Source organism: Rhyacophila brunnea, unplaced genomic scaffold (assembly GCF_057557595.1).
Source record: "Rhyacophila brunnea isolate RB1 unplaced genomic scaffold, BYU_Rbru_1.0 scaffold_5, whole genome shotgun sequence".
NCBI classification, from domain to species: Eukaryota; Metazoa; Arthropoda; class Insecta; order Trichoptera; family Rhyacophilidae; genus Rhyacophila; species Rhyacophila brunnea.
The window spans coordinates 44,657,304-44,677,842 of record NW_028233170.1 but is presented as its reverse complement, the minus strand read 5'-3'; the positions used below and the strand labels follow the sequence as shown (position 1 = coordinate 44,677,842).

Here is a 20,539-nt window from a genome sequence, read left to right as displayed (position 1 = left end):
TAGTACTTATATCCATTGTTAACTTATGAAAATATATTCCAAACTCTTGTAGTAGTTTAGTTTGATTACGGATATCAACATGGGAACTCAATGATATTTTATAATTAAAACTCGACTGCATAATTTTGATGTGGTCGATTTATGTTCCAGTAAAAATTTCTGATGGTTTGACAATTCCAGATATGGTTTTAAATTTGACGTTTGTATACATTCCAGCAAAAATCTAGTAGATTCTGACGGCTAGAAATTATATGACTTGAAGCGTCAAACCAGTTTTCTTTGATGCTTCTAACTAAAGACAATTTGTCAAAATGACACATGTTAAGACATGACCTAACCTAAGAACGATATCCATTTATTATTTTTGTACGAATATTTCATATCTGTCATTCTCTCGCATATTGCGTTACCTATGGAAATTATAATATTTGAAGGATTAAGAAAAATCGAGATACTAAACACTTCATTCTTCGGCATTTATACATTGTGAGATGTTAATATTTTAGACATCTACACAATAGGATTTCCATTGAATCAAGTATATTGTAGCTTAAGAATCAATACATATTATTCATAAGTAATCGTATGTGAACTAGAAACCGCTTTTGTTCTTACTATCCCATAATTTCAACCATATTCTCTTCAAAAAGTTCGATTTAATTTCAGCATTATCACGTCGTAAGACTAACAATTTATTTTCATCTTGTAATTGATCCTAAACTACAGACTATCTGTTAAAGTTAAATTATCCAGATATTATTAAGTTTTATATTTAACTAATTTTTAATACTACTTATCGATTTTTCAATGTATATTCGATATGAAAATTATAGAATAGATGATCAATTTAGAAAGTGTTTGGGCAAAAGTAATTTCTAAAAACCTTTGTCTTATAAATGAACTTGGTTGGTGGTGCTGAAATGCTTGTGGTTTTTGACAGATGTGGGTGTAAATTTGAAGTTTGCTACAAATGAATCAACAATGTCGAAAGATTACTGTGGCTCACTTAAAGAGCAGTCCATAAGCCTTGAGTCGAAAAATGTCTGAAAAAATAAACCCAAAAAATACACATATACAAGCAGTGACGTCCCGTGGGGGTAGGCAGATTGAGCGTCGCTTGGGGGCGGCAGTTACTTGAAGGGCGGCAAATCGAGGAGAATCATTCAAAATTTATTACATATGCATAAAGGGTTTAACAGGACTGTATTTTTTTTTTGTCGGGTTCGCAATATCTAGTTTACTTCCGTTGCCCATCGACTTCTTTGGTGACCAGAAACGACACGTGCACTGATGATAAAAAATACTGTATAAAAAAATGGGGCGGCATTTTGTCTCGGGGCGTCACTGTATACAAGTAAAATAGGAATTTGACAGACACTGGAATAAATGGATCGTTTTTACAGTAAATTAAATTTGCCATATTATTACTAGAGAATAATTATTATTTAAAATTATGTACATAGATACGACTGGAACATTCATCAATATGATTGGTAAAATTTGTACATATCTAAATAAGAAATGTTAACAAAAAATAACAAATTATTGTAAAATATATTATAACTCTATTCTATACCATTCGGCTGTCATAATAAGCTACCATTTTTCTTTAAAGATTCTTCTGTGATGATTTGGAGAGAACATAGACAAACCAGTGCCGTTGATTGTTCAGCAAATTTTTTGTTTTTCTCCCAGAAACTGGACGCATATTTCTTGTTTTCAAATGTCATGATTGATCGAAACAGCTTCTCTGATTGTTCTGTTTCGTATGTTGGCATTTCGAAACCATTCTTCCTAGCCCACATATGCAAAACTGACTTTGGTAATTGAACATCTTTTGCATAATTAGCACGTAAGAAACACACCTGAAAGAATGAAAAAATAAACTATCATCATTAGTCGGTAGTTGTAAATAACAGGTTGGGAATAAATTACTGGAGTGGACGTTAGGACCTTAATACAATTCGTATGTTACAAGTTAGAATAAGACTTCACACTCACTTTCAACTGTATTATATCATCCATATTGTTTGGTTTAAGTTTCTTATTTGGAGGACCTAATGATTCTGGGCACACTTGCCATCTTCCTTGGATGCCTTTCTCTTGATACTCCGTTTGTTTTGTTGCACAGTATTCACCCAGGTCCCAAATTGAACTGAAAGCAATACATATTATGTACTCACTGTATATTCATTGAAAGCATTTTTATAGAAAAGCTAAGCCATTGAGGTTGACATGATCAAACAATATCTATAAAAAAATATATTATTCACATCACTCGCAACTGTTAATTCTTAAAACAAGAAAATCTTTAAATGCAAAAACATAGTTTTATTTTACTTTGCAAGAGTTTTGAAATAGGCATCATTATTAAGCATCTTGCATACAGATCTAAAAGATACAAATTATGTCATAACATTAAATGATCTAACGTAGAAGAAAAACTTTTTGTTTATAGAGATGGACCTAAGGTATATACTCGAAAATGAAACTGAAAAAAGTTTACTGAGGTTAATAATTAAATTAGCTGCTTATCATTTTAAGAGTTACTCTTTGTAGCCTTTAATCTTAGTCTTCAATGAAAACAAATACGTTTGACTGATAGAGTTTAGTGTGCACTATTTCTGTTGAATCATAACAGCCTACCTCCACCCTTCGCCACTACAGTAATATAACATATTACAATTCCTCAATTTGTTTAAAGATAATCGTTTCTAACCATATTTGCTCCAATGTTTGGCATTCTAAAAATTTCTTTCCCCTCGGTGTCTCTTGCAATTCTCGTAGCATGTTTTGAACACAATACTTTGTATTAGCTGGCGAGTTATCATATTCTATTGCTAGTTTCAGATACTCTACTATCACATCGTCCAGAGGCAGTAGGCCTTGTTTCCTAAATATAGAACAGTTCCACTCTGCGGCCCTCGCCACCATGACACTCGAACATCCCGTGGCCTCTTTGAATTTTGCTATATCAGTGTGTTTTCGAATGTCTCTTGAGCCTCCGCTGAAAAGAAACCATTTAGTATGTTAAAATTTATCAAAAACATTGATAATGGTGAGAAATTGACATATTTTTAGAAACTGTAAATACTATCTATTTTATTAATTGAGTTAGCATTCACATCCGTTCCATTTTCATTTTACAAAAAGGAATATAAGGCATCAATGCTATTGGCTCTAGCTATTTTGATTGCCACACTATTATCAACACTACAATAGTTATTACTCTTGGCAATACCTATTATTTGTTTTCATTTAGTTTATTTGCAAGTTCATACTTATCTACCATAAGCTACAAATCTCAATAAGATATGCGTGGGAACCATTTTGTTTCCAACAGACTTAATTGATATAGAATACAAATAACAGTAATTGATTGACAATAAAATTAAAGAAAAGGGCATATCTACCAGTGGCGAAGGGTGGAGGTAGGCTGTTAAGATCCGCCATAAACAGTGCACATTAAACTTTTTCAGGCATACATATTTGTTTTCATTGAAATAAGACTACAATTTACAGATAGTGTTGGTTAGTTTTTAAAATTCAATTAAACCCTGAGAAACCCAGCCATAATAGATAATAGTCAAAAAATACATGTCTATCTATAAAATATCTCAAATTATGCAATTAAATCATACATAACTTTGAATATTCTATAAATAGAATAATATTTTTTATTTATTAAAGTTTGGTTTAGACAGGGCTTAATGAATTAAAAAAATTAACCAACAATATGTGTAATATGTATTTTTAATCCAACAAAAACAAATAACTATGAATGAAAAAGTGTGTACAATTTTGTCGTTTTGCCCAAATTAGACCAAAACTATTGTTTTCGTTTAGGCATGGTTTAATTGATTTTTAAAAACCAACTAACACCATCTGTCAATTGTAGTCTTAGTTCAATAAAAACAAATACATATGACTAAAAAAGTTTAGTGTGCACTATTTATAGCGAATCTTAACAGCCTACCTCCACCCTTCGCCACTGATATCTACTATCTAGTGTATTTTCTGACTCATATTTCTTAACTTTTGATAATATAGAATGATTTAAATATTGATTAAGTTTCATACTTTGCAATGACGGGAATGTCTATCTTGGAAGCTACGTATTTTATCACATCTGGATGAACATCATGCCGGGGCCGCTCGTCTCTCGTCCTCCCATGAATTGCAATCGTAGATATACCAGACGTTACGAGATTTTCGACTGCTTTTAGAGTTTCTTCCTTTGTTGGAAATATCCTAATTTTACATGAAATTGGAATGGAAAGGTTATCCACGAGGGTTTTAAGAATGTTCCTGGATTTTTCTGGCTTATACAAGAGGGCTACTCCCATGCCGCCTTTAATTGAAAACTCTTTGGGGCATCCCATATTTATATCTATTGCTGCTACGTCGTTTTCCCTTTAAAAAGATAAAAAAACACATTTATGATACATAATATTATTGTATGTAATTAATTGTGGGTGGATTAGAATATTACAATGCATATTAAAAGTGTTCGCAACGGACAAATCGTAGTGTCCATTATTTCTAAAACTGTGAGTCACGGTTTACGGCAAATTCACATTTTGTTTCTAGAGCATAGATCAAATAGGTTCAAATTCAAATATATTTATTTTATATAATATTGTTATAAATTCAAAACAAAAATGAAAAAAATCATAAAAGGTACACTGGAAGCCAGGCGAGAACAGCGGCAATTTTCATAGCCGATTTCGACAAAATTAATGAATAAAATTCGAGAATAATAACCTAACCTAACCTAAAGCGCCGGCTAGATGCTCATGCTTTACCACAAACTTACCTGCGCAAACCGGTTTGTATCGGGAACCCTCTGTGTAAAGTAGTTTGCACAAACTACATCGCGCAGACAAGTCTTTGCCGTCTAGCCGGCACCGCATAACCTAACAAATAATCCAGTATATCGGCTTCCACTCAACATACAAGAACCGATTTTTTATTTTAAGAATTTATAGAACGACGTCCATTTAAATTTACTGCAAGTGGAATAATATATCAACATCAGAAGCTATTTGGTTGAAAACTATTATTGCCATCCCAATTAGGTGAGTGGTTAACATAACCATTTCTTATAAAAAAATCTGATAACATGCCCCTTCAGTAGGCAGCCAGGGACACATCGGATTGTGGAGTCTCTGAAAAAAAGTGATTTCAAGATGCATTGGCATACAGTGAAACCCCGATTCTACGTTTTTCAAGGGACCCTAAAAAATAAACGATAAATGCGGGATATATAAATTCTTAAAATAAAAAACTTATTTGTTTATTAGACCTTTATCATTACATAATGTATATGTAAATTATTACATATAGGTACATACATTACACATTCATTTTTTAAAAAAGTCTTTAACCCGGCCAAAGCTGAACTTACGTCATACAACATCGAAATCGCGCGGTGTTATTATTTTTATCCAAACGTGTTTTTTTGCCGTATTGGAATGAATAGGCTAGTTAAAAATATAAACTCTGGATTTAATAGAGGCCAGACTCATTAAGGTTCCGTGAAAACATTAAAATACGCAGTTATATATCAAGTTCTGTCATAATATCCTTAAGGAATAATATGTATGTGTATATAATCACTGGCGCCTGCAGATTGTCATATCCCTCACCATATATCAAGCAATTATTATTAATACTCGAACAATCCAAGTTTACGATTAGAAAATAAGCAAAGCGACGCGACTGAAAGGTCTGTATGTACCATAAACAATTCTACGAAAGTGAAATGAAAAATATTTAACAAAAACGGTCAATCGGGATAATATTTTTGACGGGACCATAATATTTAGACGATAGATCGAGGAAAACGATAAATCAGGGAATGGTTAATGCGGGATTATTTAACATTGTCCATCCATGCGGGAAAACGATTTATGCGAGAACGGTAAATCGAGGTTCCACTGTACTGAATGAGTACCGGCAGTAGTGATGCTGTATTATTACCAATCAATTCAAATGATCCTTCCCTAATAGTTTGTATTCGAGTGGGAAATTTATAATGGTTTACAAAATTGATATAGGTATGTAAGTACTTGATTATACTACTCTCAATACTCACACCAATTTTGCAATTTTTAGTGCTCTTTCGGCGTCAGATGTCCCTAGTTGTAGTACCACCCTGTCTTTTTCTTCTGCACATGTTCTGAATATAACTGTACCATCAGTCTGGTCAATGAAATCAACTGTACCTAAAATATCTATAAGAGGTAATAGAAATATTCGTTAACAACGTTGAATGAAACTCAATTTTGAATATAATCTATTTAATTGATGTGTATAAGTACGCACCATTTAAATGTCGGATAGATCTTAGAAATTTCCAATCAATAAGTTCCTCAGTGTACACAATGTCAGCTCCATATTTTAAAGCGAGTAATCTCATAGGTAAAGTGCCTATTCGCACCATTGGAGCAAGAATATTTTTGTTAACATAGTCAAGTGTTTTTGACATCTTTGTTTTTAATTTGTACTGCAGTTTTCTCCTGTTGAAACAATTTTAGTGATATCACTGATCCATTACAAATGTGGATTTCAAACATTGAACATGCTTCTTCGTCTGTCAGATTGACATATTGAAACGAGGTATCTTCTTCTTTTAGAGAGAGAAATAAGCTATTTTGTAATTTCCTTAATTTTCGTTAAAATCGCCCACACCATAAAGCTGCCAGAAGCGAATATTGAATTGCTATTTTGTATATAATAATGCTATTTAATTTTCACAATTAAATTTGTTGTAAAATTAGTAGATAGGTAACGAAATTTCATTTTATTATATCATACCTACCATTATTATAATACGGCTTTTCAGGTATTTTGTCTCGCAATATGTTCGGGCTAATTTGATGGTAGCAAGTCACTTTACATACTCTATACAACGAATTTTTAAAAATCACCTGCCACAAATATAATAAAGAATAAATTTGTGCAATATGGCGTGAAATGGGCGGGAATTTGAACTGAATGTAAAATAAAACCAATTTTAGGCAACATATAAATATTTATTATCAAAAGTAGAAAACATCACATTATATAAAATATAAATGTATATAGCACATAAAAACAGTTTTTGTAAATTCAATATTTAATAGTTTTTGAGAGTTTTGACTGCAAATACATTAAAAAAGCACATTCCAACTACAAATAAACAATCCACAGGGGCAGTCAAATTGTCTTTCAATTGATTGAGAAAAAAATGGTTGACTAGATGACAGACTGCAAGTCCTATGCCCCACACGTTTCCAAATAAATATGAAATATACGTAAGTGACACAATATTTGCAGCTAATATGAAATCAGTCAGTGGTGTAGCTCCACGTTTAAATAAAAATAGAAGCACAGGAATAGCCCCTGATATAAAATGAACGTACGCAATGTCTGATGAATATCCGGACATCAGATATAAGTATGTTACCACGCATGGTAGTGCTAAGTTCCGGGTGAGCAGATGAGTGATCGTTAAAAATCTACTCATTGGTGCACTATTATGCATATCGGGAATAGCTGAAAATTGTCATGTGAAATTAATGATAATATAACATGTGAAGATGTGTTAATGTTAAAATGATAAAAAAAAAATGGTTAGAGCTACATTCTTGGTTGTCCATACTAATAAAAGCATAGATTTGCTATCATTTTCAATAATTCCATTAATATTATAATAAAAAACAATATTTTAATATCATTCGTTTTTACATTGATAATCTAAATATTAAAGTGAACACGTTATCAAAATGGGTCCGACATGAACTAGAGCTGGAAATGGAATCAGAGCCAAACACTGGAACCCCTTAATTAATTATTTTGGAACCGTAACCCCTAATACCGGATCTTTAGAACGACTTAAAAACGACATAGTTCCATTGTTCTATTATTATCGTTGTACATTCTGATGTAGTGTTTTACAAAAGTTTTTTTACTAATATGTGATTGAAAGCCTATAACTGATTATGATGTCTATATACACCGCCATCTGGCAAAGATATCTTGGAAAAATAGTCTAAAGACATACTTTATGAGTTTTAAAATTGAAATAAAATTTCAATTACATATTTCCTATAGCTACGTAGGTAAGTACCTATATAATTTTTTTAAAGAAACAGAACTGAACCACGGAAACAGGGTTCCGATTTTTGACTTGATGTAATCGATCCACACTCAATTTTTTCACTGGAACCAAACCTTTAAAAAAATGAGGGCTCTAACACCTCTGACATGAATTATCGCAATGCAGGTAGAATACAGTTTTCAACTACATACAATGTTCATTGTATCGTTTTGCGACAATTTTTAAGCGGACATGTTGGCACAGTAGGTCCACAATGCTGTAAAAACATAAATCTAGGTAGAGTTCATTTTTCAGTCAATTGTATTAATCTGCTTATGATAAAAATGAAATTTGAATGGGAAGACCCATAAATCTATGAATTGTTTACAACTGCGATTTTATTCTCCATTGCAGTGCCATTTCGATGATATTTACAGATATTACTTATGTACCTTATATTAATTATGAATAACCAAGAGAGATACACTTTTGAGTAATACAAGTTATTTTCTAAATACAAAATAAAGATTTAAGAGATAAGACCTTGTTGCAATCTAAAGTAAATACGCAAAATAACAAAAACAAATCCAATCAATTAAAATTATGAGATTGTTATATGAAATGGAGAATTGCTCGGTGTAAATTGAACCATTTGAACTACAATATATTTTAATAAAATCATATCAATCAATCAAAAATATATGAGACATTTTAATTGCGGTACAAAAAGACAAGCAAATCTGAAATTCGGTACAATTATGTCTTTAATTATTAACGTCGTTATCACACATGAAATTTTCAATTCATTCAGTTCAAAATATAATTAGATACAGTGAATGCCAAATCTACATTAAAAAATACCTAGTATATAATATTATTAGTAAAATAGTTGTGTGGTAGATGTTGTTTTTATTGGTTGTAAAAGTAGAAACTCACAAAACATTTAGATATAAACCAAACGAAAATCTATTCAGATTAATTTTAATTTGTTAGTATGTCATTAAAACAGAGAGTATTAGAGTGAAATAAAATCAATGAAATGTCACCCACAAAGTGAGCACAGTATAAGATTTACTATGGGCTTGTTCACACTGACTTAGTACTAATCCTTAGTACTCGCTACACGCACTGATACTGGCATGTGTAAGTATTTTAAAAAAAACATGACACCCAGAGGAATTCACGTTCATGTGCTCTGACTGCTAAGCTATGTGTGTTCTATCTAATTTTGACAAAATTAACTAGCAGTTCTTACAATTCTCACTGAAGTGTTATCTAAATTGCATAATTGTTTTGATAATCAGTTTTTGTATTACGTATGTTTAATAAAGAATAAATCTTGTGAATTATTTATTGAATAAAAAAAATAGTTTATCAAACTTTATATGTTTTGTCACAATATGTATACAATGACATTATTAATGGACAACACACTCAGTACAGTAGCTAACAAGTAAATTCGCGCATAGCGACATTTGTACATGTATAGGTAGACGTCAGGCAATTTCCATTATGCGATATCACGCATCGCGAATTTATAGCAATATCACATTTATTGTAATGGCGTTAGAACAGTGTTTCTAGTGTCAATGTTCATTTGAGCGAGCGATATTGATATTAAAATATGAATTATGCCATTCGGCAGACCCGAGAAAAAGCATCGGGAATTTATAGCAATATCACCTTTATTGTAATGGCGTTAGAACAAATTATGCTATTCAGCAGACCCGACAAAAAGGTGAGTGATATTACAGAGTACTGTCATAATTATTAAAACATATACCTATCGTTAGGCTGTTGCTTACGAGCAAGAGAAATATTCCTATTCAAAACTAATATAAATAATATATTAATCTCAATTTACTATCGAGCAAACGCTAAACAATATTATTTTGTAATTTTTTGAAAGTTGTGAGTTTAGTTGCAAATTCGGCTGGTGGACGTAGTTGAAAATATAGCAAATAAGCTCTATAAGGGATTTAACTACTGGGGTACCTGATTGAAAAGTTTGCTAAATTTCTATGAAATGGTGCCACAATTCACAAAATAAAATCACTGCTGATAAGTATCATTCTTCAAATGACTTCTGTCAAAATTGTAGTGATATCAGATGCATAGTTAACGTTTGACAACCATTTAAAGCATACACTTTTGCATTAATTGCTAATTAATTTAAAAAAAACTAGTTCCGTGCAGTCAGACATTTTTATTTGAAGAAATTAGCGGTCGCACAAAACAACACCAGGTTTGATAAATTGAGTATGAATGTGACTGTACTAGCACCGAAGAAGAATTGCGCTCCAGATACCAATTAAGGTCACCACGGAGAAATTCATGAAATATTGAAAAAGCTTGGATCCATCACTAGACACCGAGTCCAAATAGCAGATAAAACAATAGACAAGTACACCGGAGAAGGCAGTTTTGTCAGCTGGTAAGGTAATATCTACTGTTGACAATAATAGGAGCCTATTATGCGGTGTTTTTGAATCGTTTGAAGTATGAGTTGAACGAAAAAATGGCGGATAAAAAAATTACCTTAAACCAGGACAACACGCCATCTCATAAATTGACCATTGCAATAATTGCAAAATTCCATGAATTGGGTTTCGAATTAGATTCTTTTCCGCCATATTCTTGATGCAAATTCTTTCTATTCACAAACATTAAAATTTGGCTCAATGCGAAGAATCCATATGACAGCGCTGCTATTTTCTAGAGAGTATGGAAGAATTAGAAAATCGTTGGACCAAGTGTATAGTCCTATAAGTCAACTGGGTTGGAAAATTTTATTGTTTCGTTACAAAAAGTGTGTTTTACTTGATTTTTAACAAACTGTTCACACTACCCTTATATAGTGCAGCTTTAAGATTAAATATGATAAAATTTACCAAACCTACTTGAATATTTAGTTATCGTTGCTTGAAAATTCAAATTTATTAATGTAGATTAAAAAAATATTGTGCGAGAAAAATGAAATTTTTATTAGAAAGCAGACAATAAATGAAGATAGAATATCCATACGCCATTATCGATATCAGATTGAATCTGCAGTCTTAATAAAAGGTACCAATATGTAATTTTAGTATATTCTTATCTAAAAAGTGAAAATGTAATGCAGCATATGAGAAATTTTCTGAAAAATTATTAGAGTTCTCTATGTGTGGTCCGCACAGATTACATTTTAAAACTATTATTTAATTCTAATACAATATAAATATGCTTTTACAACTATATTTAGCAAGTTATTTATTTAAGCAAAGAAGGCTTTCTAAAATACTTGTCAAGATAACGTCACTGTAGGATTGGTTTGTCGAATATACCAAATGTCAAATGTTCAGGACACGAAAGACAAATTTTATTATCCTATATTTAAATACATTCCCCCCCCGACCATGTCCGATCCTGATAGGATCATATGGGCCTCCACAGAGTGGAGGTTTGTATTGACAGATTTTGTTTTTTACGAGAAATGGATGTCAGCCACTTGCTCAACCTATTAGGTCCATACCCTGACACACACAAATTGAAAAACAATATGTTTACTTGTCAGACCCAGGATTCGAACCTGGGACTGGGATTTAAATACATGGAGGTGTTTAAATGCGAATGCTGTATTATTTACAAAGTAATTTAAAGAAAAGGATGGTTCTGGTCCATTTAGATACAAAAAATCATTCTGCATTAAAAAGGTCTATTTCGACAAAAACAAATATTCGAGAAATCAATCCAATAGTGACGATAAGTCATTGAACAATATGGTTAAATAATATATATTCGTTTTAAATATTGACCATAAAGGTTTTTTGAAAAAGGAATAAGTCATTTGGTAAATATTCAAAATTAATTTACAGACCTACAAACTTATCCGTCGAATGTCGGATTTTGTCCAGTTACGAGTCTTGATTGGGTAGTTTTCGACAGTGGCTACCCCATCCCATTCTTCAGATAAGTTTGTAGGTCTGTAATTGGTTCATTTGTAATGGCGTATGGATTTCACGAAGTTGTAATATGATGAAAATATTAGTGTGGTGCAATTAAAAATAAACTACAAAAATCTAATCAATATTGTAACGCTGTCATCCAGATATGGAGTGTTGAAATTACCTTTATTTGGCTATTCCATACTACGTTTCATAAACTTACCACCATACATTACAAAATATTGTATGTCTATACAATTTATATGTCGCATGCAAGCCAATTCCTCTATAAAATTATATGAAATTATAATATAGCTTTTCTGCATGTATAGACACTAAAAGCAATAAGTTACCCACGTAATTATGCATATTATTATTTGATACTATTTCGACAAATATCTGCACAATATAAATTACCATATCTGATGAATCCCGCTAAACCATATAAAAGTATATTCCCAAATGTTCCATAAGACACGGTTTCTTCGGACGGAGAATATTTTAAGGCCAACATTGAGGATCCGGATAATAACAAATGCGCAATAGTGAGCTGGGGGATATTTTTGTTCATTGTCAATCGAGTCTGTTGAAATAAAAATGAAAATAAGTAATTTGTGTAAAATTTGGCACAGTAAAAGATGCAATGAAATCAATAGGGTTCAGTGTCAAAGAATGTTAGCGGTCTAAATTTGTAACTTAAAAAGACACTACAGATTTTGACATTTGAGTTGTCATTGCAATTTCCATAGGTCAACATGAGATTGCCAGTCAAATAAAATAAATATTATTTTGAGGTAAAAAATATTTACCCCAGATAAAATAATTCAGAAATTTACTGATTTAAATCATTTTAATAATTTTAAAATTTAAGTTGAATACGTATTAGTAGGTGTTGAAATAATATCAACATTTCATTTATATTTTTTTCACGATTCATGGACACCATTTGAAGCAATATTAAAGTGTTCGTTGGTAGATGTCGCTAACAAACTCGATTTAAATTATTGATAATAGGTATTGTCCGCAAGAATAAGAAAATAATTATGTAGTTATAAAAACAATGTTGGCGCACATGGAAAAGTGGTAAAATTTTCCTTGATCATTCAGATTTCAGACCATGGATATTTATTTGCCAGAAAAAAATATTTATTTTATGCTATGGTTAAAAATAATTTCGCTATGATGGTTCAATTTTTTTATCTAAGGATCATTGTTATACTAATATATCAATGCTAAGGATTTAAAAAGTTTTCCGATAATAATTATTATAAAATAAATATATTCCAATTAGGTACTTACCTATTTTAAAATAATTAAGTAAGTATGTAGGTACTTTCAAAATATCGAGAGGCTAAACACCTAGACTGGTAATAGTAGATATTAGGAATATAATATATGTACCTACATTTTCTTACGTACCTAGGAGGTAATAGATATTATAACTGAGTAATATGTAACCTAATATAATAATTTAGTAGTCGGTCGTTTCATCTGAAACTACCTACCATAATATTAAGAATAGGTATGCGTATTTTCCACAAGTAAGTAGGTATGTAGGTACATGCTGCACTGACTAATCACTAAAAATAAAAGATTTTTAATAAATTCTGGCATTATCTATCTATATTTTATCGATTTGTCGCATAGGCAACGTTTTCACAAGGGACCTCCAACCTGTCTCTCGGGCTTCCATAATAATTATAGTTAGGTACCTACCTAGAACTGCCACTGAAACTATTTTAATCGTAAGTAGGTGCGTAGGTATACCTATTATCCAGGGACAGTGTTTGAGTGGAGGCAACTACTGTTGTCAAAGTACCTATTATTTTATTGGTTTTAGATTTTTTAAAAAAAACCCTACGTACTGCCTTGTTAACACCCCTAGAGAGTTTTGAATAGAGGACGATTTGTCGGTAGAAACTTAGGTGTATATCTATCTACTTCTACCATAAGAATAAATTGTGAAAAGAAATCCAATTATAAGACGTACAAAGGAAGCAGCTTATCTTGCGGTTTACCATAAACTTCCATAAAATGGCCAACATGGCGACCATACCTATTACACTTTTTAAAAAATCGTTCGTCTCGCGGTTTTGTGTTATACGTAGAATGGGACTACAATGTCGTCTTCACGATTATGCATGGTCAGAAACTCGCCGTGTGGTTTATGTTGTTATATTTTATGCATCGTATATAAGATCATTGTACTCAGTACATACACGCTACATATTTTAAAGTTTGTTAGTAAAACCTTGCTCTGATCAAAATACATCACTACAAAGATCACCACATTCGCCTATCAAATTAAATATAAGTCGCCAATGACTATCGTACATTTACGCGCTTTAATCAAAACAATATTATGATACGGCGCATTGCTACTGCCGATGAAACAGTAAAAAAGTCAGGTCACACTTGCTTGTCAACGTATTATTTGCATAAAAAATAACAATTTACAAATACTTACCTATTTACAGTTTTATATTGTTTTAAAAGAAGTTTAAGACAATATGGCGACATACCTCAGCTGATGGATGGTGTTTATCTTATCGATTAGATAAATAATTTTCCTGCCAGAACGAATACAAGCTTCCTACCAAGATGGTGGCAATTATCAATTTTCTTCAATACGCTAATTGATTTTCAGTTTAGACATGTATTTTATGGTGCAGAAAACTAATTCAAAGTTTAAAAAAAAATGTACTTACTTAATTGTAAACACCCATGAGATACCAAGATGGCGGTCAAAAACGACGTTCTCACCGTTTACAGAATCCATCTAGGTAGGTACATAATAATAATAATATGTAGGTAATAAACTTTTTTTATTCAACGAATAGATCACAAGATGGATAATTAGGAAATAAACAGACACTGAATGCAGTGACGTCCCTAGACAAAATGCCGCCCCTAGGCAGTACCAAAATGCCGCCACATTTTTTATACAGTACTTTTCATCATCCTTTCATGACTCCAATATCTTAGAAATATGTTGTATGGATACATTACTAACAAGATATATACCACTAAATCTAATTTAAATGCCATCCCTGATTCTATAGACTATATTGTGAGTCTACAGTTTCAGATAGGTACATTTAAAAACACACTTGACAACTTCGAAAACTCACGAGTGACTGGTAAATTATATTTGGATAAATTTTAAATTAGGTATGCACGTGTCATTGTTGTTCACCAAGAACGTGACATCCAAAGACAACGGAAGTAAACTAGACATCGCGAACCCAACAAAAAAAAATCCTGTTAAAACTTTTATATTACATTTTGTTTCCAACCAGTGAGCTGATTTTTTTAATGAAAAGATATTTCCGTTATTACTAAGTTTAGGTAGCTATTTTTATATATACCTAATGATTTTCCTCGATTTGCCGCCCTTTTGGTAACTGCCGCCCCCAAGCAACACTCAATCTGCCTACCCCCACGGGACGTCACTGACTGAATGGACCATGTGTTGGGCGGATTTTCCAAGGATTTGCAAGGAGGGCTAAAAAATTTTGACATTTTTTATGTTATGTGCAGCCCAAAAACATTCCTCTTCCCACAATGTGATCCAGGGAAGTCAAAAGGTTGGACTACAAAAACCTTAGGCATAGGTAATTATATATTTAGATAGGTATGTACCAGTGGCGAAGGGTGGAGGTAGGCTGTTAAGATCCGCCATAAACAGTGCACATTAAACTTTTTCAGACATAGATATTTGTTTTCGTTGAAATAAGACTACAATTTACAGATAATGTTGGTTAGTTTTTAAAATTCAATTAAACCCTGAGAAACCAAGCCATAATAGATAATAGTCAAAAAATACATGTATATCTATAAAATATCTAAAATTATGCAATTAAATCATACATAACTTTGAATATTTTATAAATAGAATAATATTTTATATATATTATAGTTTGGCGTAGGCAGGGCTTAATGAATTTAAAAAAAATAACCAAGAATATGTGCAATATGTATTTTTAATCCAACAAAAACAAATAACTATGAATGAAAAAGTGTGCACAATTTTGTCGTATTGCCCAAATTAGACTAAAACTATTATGGTTTCGTTTAGGCAGGGTTTGGTTGATTTTTAAAAACTAACTAACACCATCTGTAAATTGTAGTCTTAGTTCAATAAAAACGAATACATATGACTAAAAAAGTTTAGTGAGCACTATTTATAGCGAATCTTAACAGCCTACCTCCACCCTTCGCCACTGGTATGTACCTATGTCCACGATATTCTCTGGCGTTTTCGAACGATTGGTTACATTCAATCGATCGATGAGACGGTGCCTTCTAAAAAAACATCTGCGAAGGGTGAAATAATGATCAATCCATTTTTTCTTGATAATAAAGTAAAAACATAATAAACAGCTTTGGGATGATTGATGCTAGTCTATTGTCATGGATGATATATTATCCGAGGGCGATTATCATCTTGAGTTTTGACGCTAAACTGTTGAATTTTATCAAAAAAATATGACCATCCGTTTTGTAGTTAACGTGCAAATGATGAACTGTGCTTATTTTTCATTGAATCATATTTTTTAATTAATCCGCTAGGTATACTTATATTAATTCACTTAGGTACCTATTTATTGTACATACAACAAAAAACCGAGCCCGAACATCTTGTGTTGACGCATGGTAGGTACCACAGAACAGAATATTAATATTATGATAGAAATGTAAAAGCCAGTCTATTATAATAATTAATAGCGCCTGTACAAATGCATGGATTTACTGGCAGCAATAGTGCGTATTTTAAACTATCGTGACAATAACTGTTTACACGTAAAAGTGCTGACTGTCTCTCCAATCACATTATTCAAGAGTGAGCGAGAATTGATTGAGGTTAACCTCAAACTTCGTTCATAGTTCGTTTTTTTTGCCGACAAGTTCGCCAGCATCGTTCTAAATTAGCAACTAGCAATTAGCATAAATCAGCATAGTTCTAAAAATTCTCGACGCATGAAAATTCAGAACCTTCCGAACTTTTTTGATTCATGCATGCAATCTTGCAACTGCAGGCTAATACATGTTTACACGTACATTTTCTTGTTATGGACGCGATAATACACTGTGATTGGGGTATAAGGCCACTAAGGTTTTGAAGTCGAACTCGGTGTATGACGGATATGAGTTTTTATTAATAGTAGGCTGAATAAATGTGTAAGTCAGTGGCATCTGCTAGATTTTCTAAATCCCTCCCCTTATCACCGCCTTAAAAATCAATAAAAAAATGTTATGGATATGTAGTGGTCAATGACTTCGGGCCTTGTCAGCATTATTTCGACAGTGTAAGTATTAGCAAATCATTTATTCGAATATCCATGTATATAATTAACAGGTCCATAGTTGATGAGTTAGTCAGTCTAAATACCTATTAGTATCAATCATAATCTCCGTCCGATCAGTAAGCTTCGTGTCAGTCGCTCCGCTCAGAATTCGATTCCACCGAGTTCGGACCTCGGAACATTTTCATAAGTATTGTAACATAACGCTCCTGTAACATACTCTTGTACTGCCTGTTTACGCCGCAAATAAAACTCGCTCCTGCATCCATCGGAGCAACCACCAAATCTCGACTTTTCATCAGCTCTCCTCCTGACGACTCTCCATCTAAACCTCCTGGTCAACCCTAAACACAGCGGCCTCGTCCCTCAACCACGAGACCCCGCAAAAGATATTTTATTTAAATGGACTCTCCCAAACCATTTTTCTGTGTGCACGTCTACAAATTATAAAATATGTAGTCCATAAATTTAATTTGACATAAAATAAGTATTAATTCTGACCGGTGTATAGTTTTATTGTAGTGTTACTTTTCATTCGAACAATACGTTAGTTGCTGCTCATTTTGAATTGTCAAAAAAATCAACAGCGGGGCGCGAAAATGGGGGGTGAGGTAACATTAAACAAACCCTGTGTGCGAAACGGATTTAAATCAAAATTTGAATATTAAATTATGCGAATGACAAAGCATACATTTACATAGTGATTTTTTTACAATGCGGATATGTCACGTCTCTATTTGGGCCAACACTTGTTTGTTCTCGGAACGGATTATCGCGGGCGATATATTCAGATTAGACTGGAATGATTGTCATAGAGCCGAAGGAAAATCTGTATACAGTATAGGTACACTCATAATAATACAATACTAAAATGCACATATTATGAATATTGTAAGTAGGTACAGTGACGTCCCTAGACAAAATGCCGCACATAAGCAGCGCCAAAATGCCGCCCCATTTTTATACAGTATTTTTTATCATCCTTTAATGACTACAATATCTAAGAAATTTGTTGTATGGATACATTACTAACAAAATATATACCACTAAATCTAATTTACATGCCATATCTATCTACTTCAACATACAATTTTGCGTGTCCACAGTTTCAGGTACATTTAAATATACACCTGACATCTTCCAATAATATCCGGATAAATTAATTAGGTCAGTATGTACCTACCTATAATTCAAATATAATTCGCAGAGCTGCACGTGTCATTGTTGGTCATCATGAAGGTACGTGACGCCCTAGGATAACGGAAGTAAACTAGACATTGCGAACCCGACAAAAAAAACAGACCTGTTAAACCTTTTATATTAATTAATACATTTTATTTCCAACAAGTGAGCTCAATTTTTTAATGAAAAGTTATTTTCGTTGTTACTTAGTTTAGGTACCTATTTCTTTATACTTATAGTTAATGATTCTTCTTGATTTGCCGCCCTTCCAGTGACTGCCGCCCCCAAGCGACGCTCAACCTGCCTACCCCTACGGGACGTCACTGAGTAGGTACCTAATATCGGAGTATTTTTTTAAACTAGATAGGTAGTATCAGGGAACTCAGAAATATTTTTCTTTTCTGTGGGTAGTATGCATATAAATAAGTACCTACATCGATATAGTACCTAAGCACTGAATTAAACCATACAATAATAATACAACAATAATAAATAAAATGTAGGCACTTATGGGTACTTAAGGAAAATAACATCCTAACCAATAAATTGATACCTACAACAAACTAGGCCTGGCTATGAACAGAAAATGTAATTAGGTAGGTACTTAATTAAGAGTATTTCAATAAAAATAGTCGTTTAAATAACAGTGAGTTCCTAGGCAGGTACTGAGACAACTTGACGCCAGGACAGGTGGGCGCCGCACTGTCGAATGAAATAACATCATTGCCGACTCAAGTAGAAAGCCGATACATTCACAACGACTGGTCCTACTTTTTCCGCCCCTCCCGTTGTTGTCTACGGATAACCTCTCATTGTTCTATAGAGTGCTCATACTGACGCGTCTGTCGTGTTCACACAAGGAATGGTTTGATTTGGATAGATGAGTTAGGCCTTCCGCGCATGGACGATTACATAACCGGCCGGTAGCATTCGGACAATCGTTGGTTTGCTCGCGCATGATCCAAATTATTACCGGCCAGTATGTTTGAGCGCGCATGGCGTGATATAGATCGGAGGCAATGCGCGCGCACTGAAGATATGCGTCCGCACCGAAAAATGGCGGACGCAATGTAAGAAACGTCAAAATGGATTTTGTAGAGCTTATATTATATAATATATAGAGGTTTTGTATAGATTGTCAAACTGTTTTAAAATGTGGGTGTATATATTATTAATTTATGAAGAAAGATACTGAAATAATGGGACTGGTACGCGCATGCAAAGCCAATAGGTACGCATCGATGAACTGTCAAGTCAAATGTGGATCTCATAACGGTTCGATATATGCGTGCGCTCCATACGACCGCGTCACTTGTGCGTGCATGTATGAGTGCACTCTCGGCCGGCCATGACTTGTCATGCGCGGGCTCTCATTTAAAAGCATTGCCAATGGGACCCCGGCCGGTTCGAATCGGTGTAAAATTTTGTGTCTGAACACAGATTTTCAATTCGGCCATTCGCTCGATCGTCCATGCGCGGGGTTGCATTGCAATACGATGGTTACAACTCCTCGATTGTTGACCGTACGATAGTAAATCGTTCATGCGCGGCAGGCCTTACATGATAAATAAGACACTAGCATTAACACACCTTCTAAAATGTAATGCATAGATCAATGCTACATATTTTTAAGAAATCGATATTAGGTACCACCGGCTTTTGTGTGAAGGACTAGTCTGACTTTGACAGCTGATAAATAACAGGAATGTATATTATTTATAAATAACACTGATAGTTAATATATTTGATTTGAGAATTTTTTATAATTCAATTTGAAACGAGAAAAGGTGAATCAATATGTCAAGCAATCTGGGATCTGATTTTGAGAGCTAAAAAGTGGACCACTCGTTGCTTGTGCAAAAAGTTATGTTCAGGCTTTATTAATCCAAAGATGGCGGTGAATAACATTATTAATGAAATAGTTTATATTAAATCTATGAATGAAATAAATAGACTTCGTTACGATTTGGTACAGAAAGTGGACGAGGAAGTTTAATAAGTTTCTATCTTGGTACTTAGTACTTAGTAGTTTTAATTCATTTTGC

General features: G+C 33.0%; 2 protein-coding genes across 2 annotated transcripts; both read right to left on the bottom strand.

Moving 5' to 3' along the window:
* Positions 1–1,421: 1,421 nt before the first annotated feature.
* On the bottom strand, positions 1,422–6,600 carry Dus2 (Dihydrouridine synthase 2). Its single transcript, XM_085955173.1, has 6 exons — positions 6,328–6,600; positions 6,098–6,236; positions 4,081–4,413; positions 2,720–3,007; positions 2,002–2,155; positions 1,422–1,865 (listed from the first exon to the last, which is right to left on the bottom strand). Exons 1-6 carry the CDS (start codon positions 6,488–6,490, stop codon positions 1,587–1,589), a joined length of 1,356 nt encoding a protein of 451 aa, XP_085811299.1. The 5' UTR covers positions 6,491–6,600; the 3' UTR covers positions 1,422–1,586.
* A 423-nt stretch (positions 6,601–7,023) lies between these two features.
* Positions 7,024–12,758, bottom strand: LOC147066469 (uncharacterized). The gene is made up of 2 exons (XM_085955577.1): positions 12,424–12,758; positions 7,024–7,539 (listed from the first exon to the last, which is right to left on the bottom strand). Exons 1-2 carry the CDS (start codon positions 12,575–12,577, stop codon positions 7,121–7,123), a joined length of 573 nt encoding a protein of 190 aa, XP_085811703.1. The 5' UTR covers positions 12,578–12,758; the 3' UTR covers positions 7,024–7,120.
* Between the last annotated feature and the right edge of the window lie 7,781 nt (positions 12,759–20,539).

Excerpts from the sequence above, each read along its gene's own strand:
- Dus2 (XM_085955173.1), bottom strand. The coding sequence starts at position 6,490 with ATGTCAAAAACACTTGACTATGTTAACAAAAATATTCTTGCTCCAATG. Across the intron at positions 6,237-6,327 it reads ATCTATCCGACATTTAAATG|ATATTTTAGGTACAGTTGAT; the intron begins GTGCGTACTTAT and ends TACCTCTTATAG. Across the intron at positions 3,008-4,080 it reads GACATTCCCGTCATTGCAAA|CGGAGGCTCAAGAGACATTC; the intron begins GTATGAAACTTA and ends GTTTCTTTTCAG.
- LOC147066469 (XM_085955577.1), bottom strand. The coding sequence starts at position 12,577 with ATGAACAAAAATATCCCCCAGCTCACTATTGCGCATTTGTTATTATCC. Across the intron at positions 7,540-12,423 it reads AGCGGGATTCATCAGATATG|CTATTCCCGATATGCATAAT; the intron begins GTAATTTATATT and ends GACAATTTTCAG.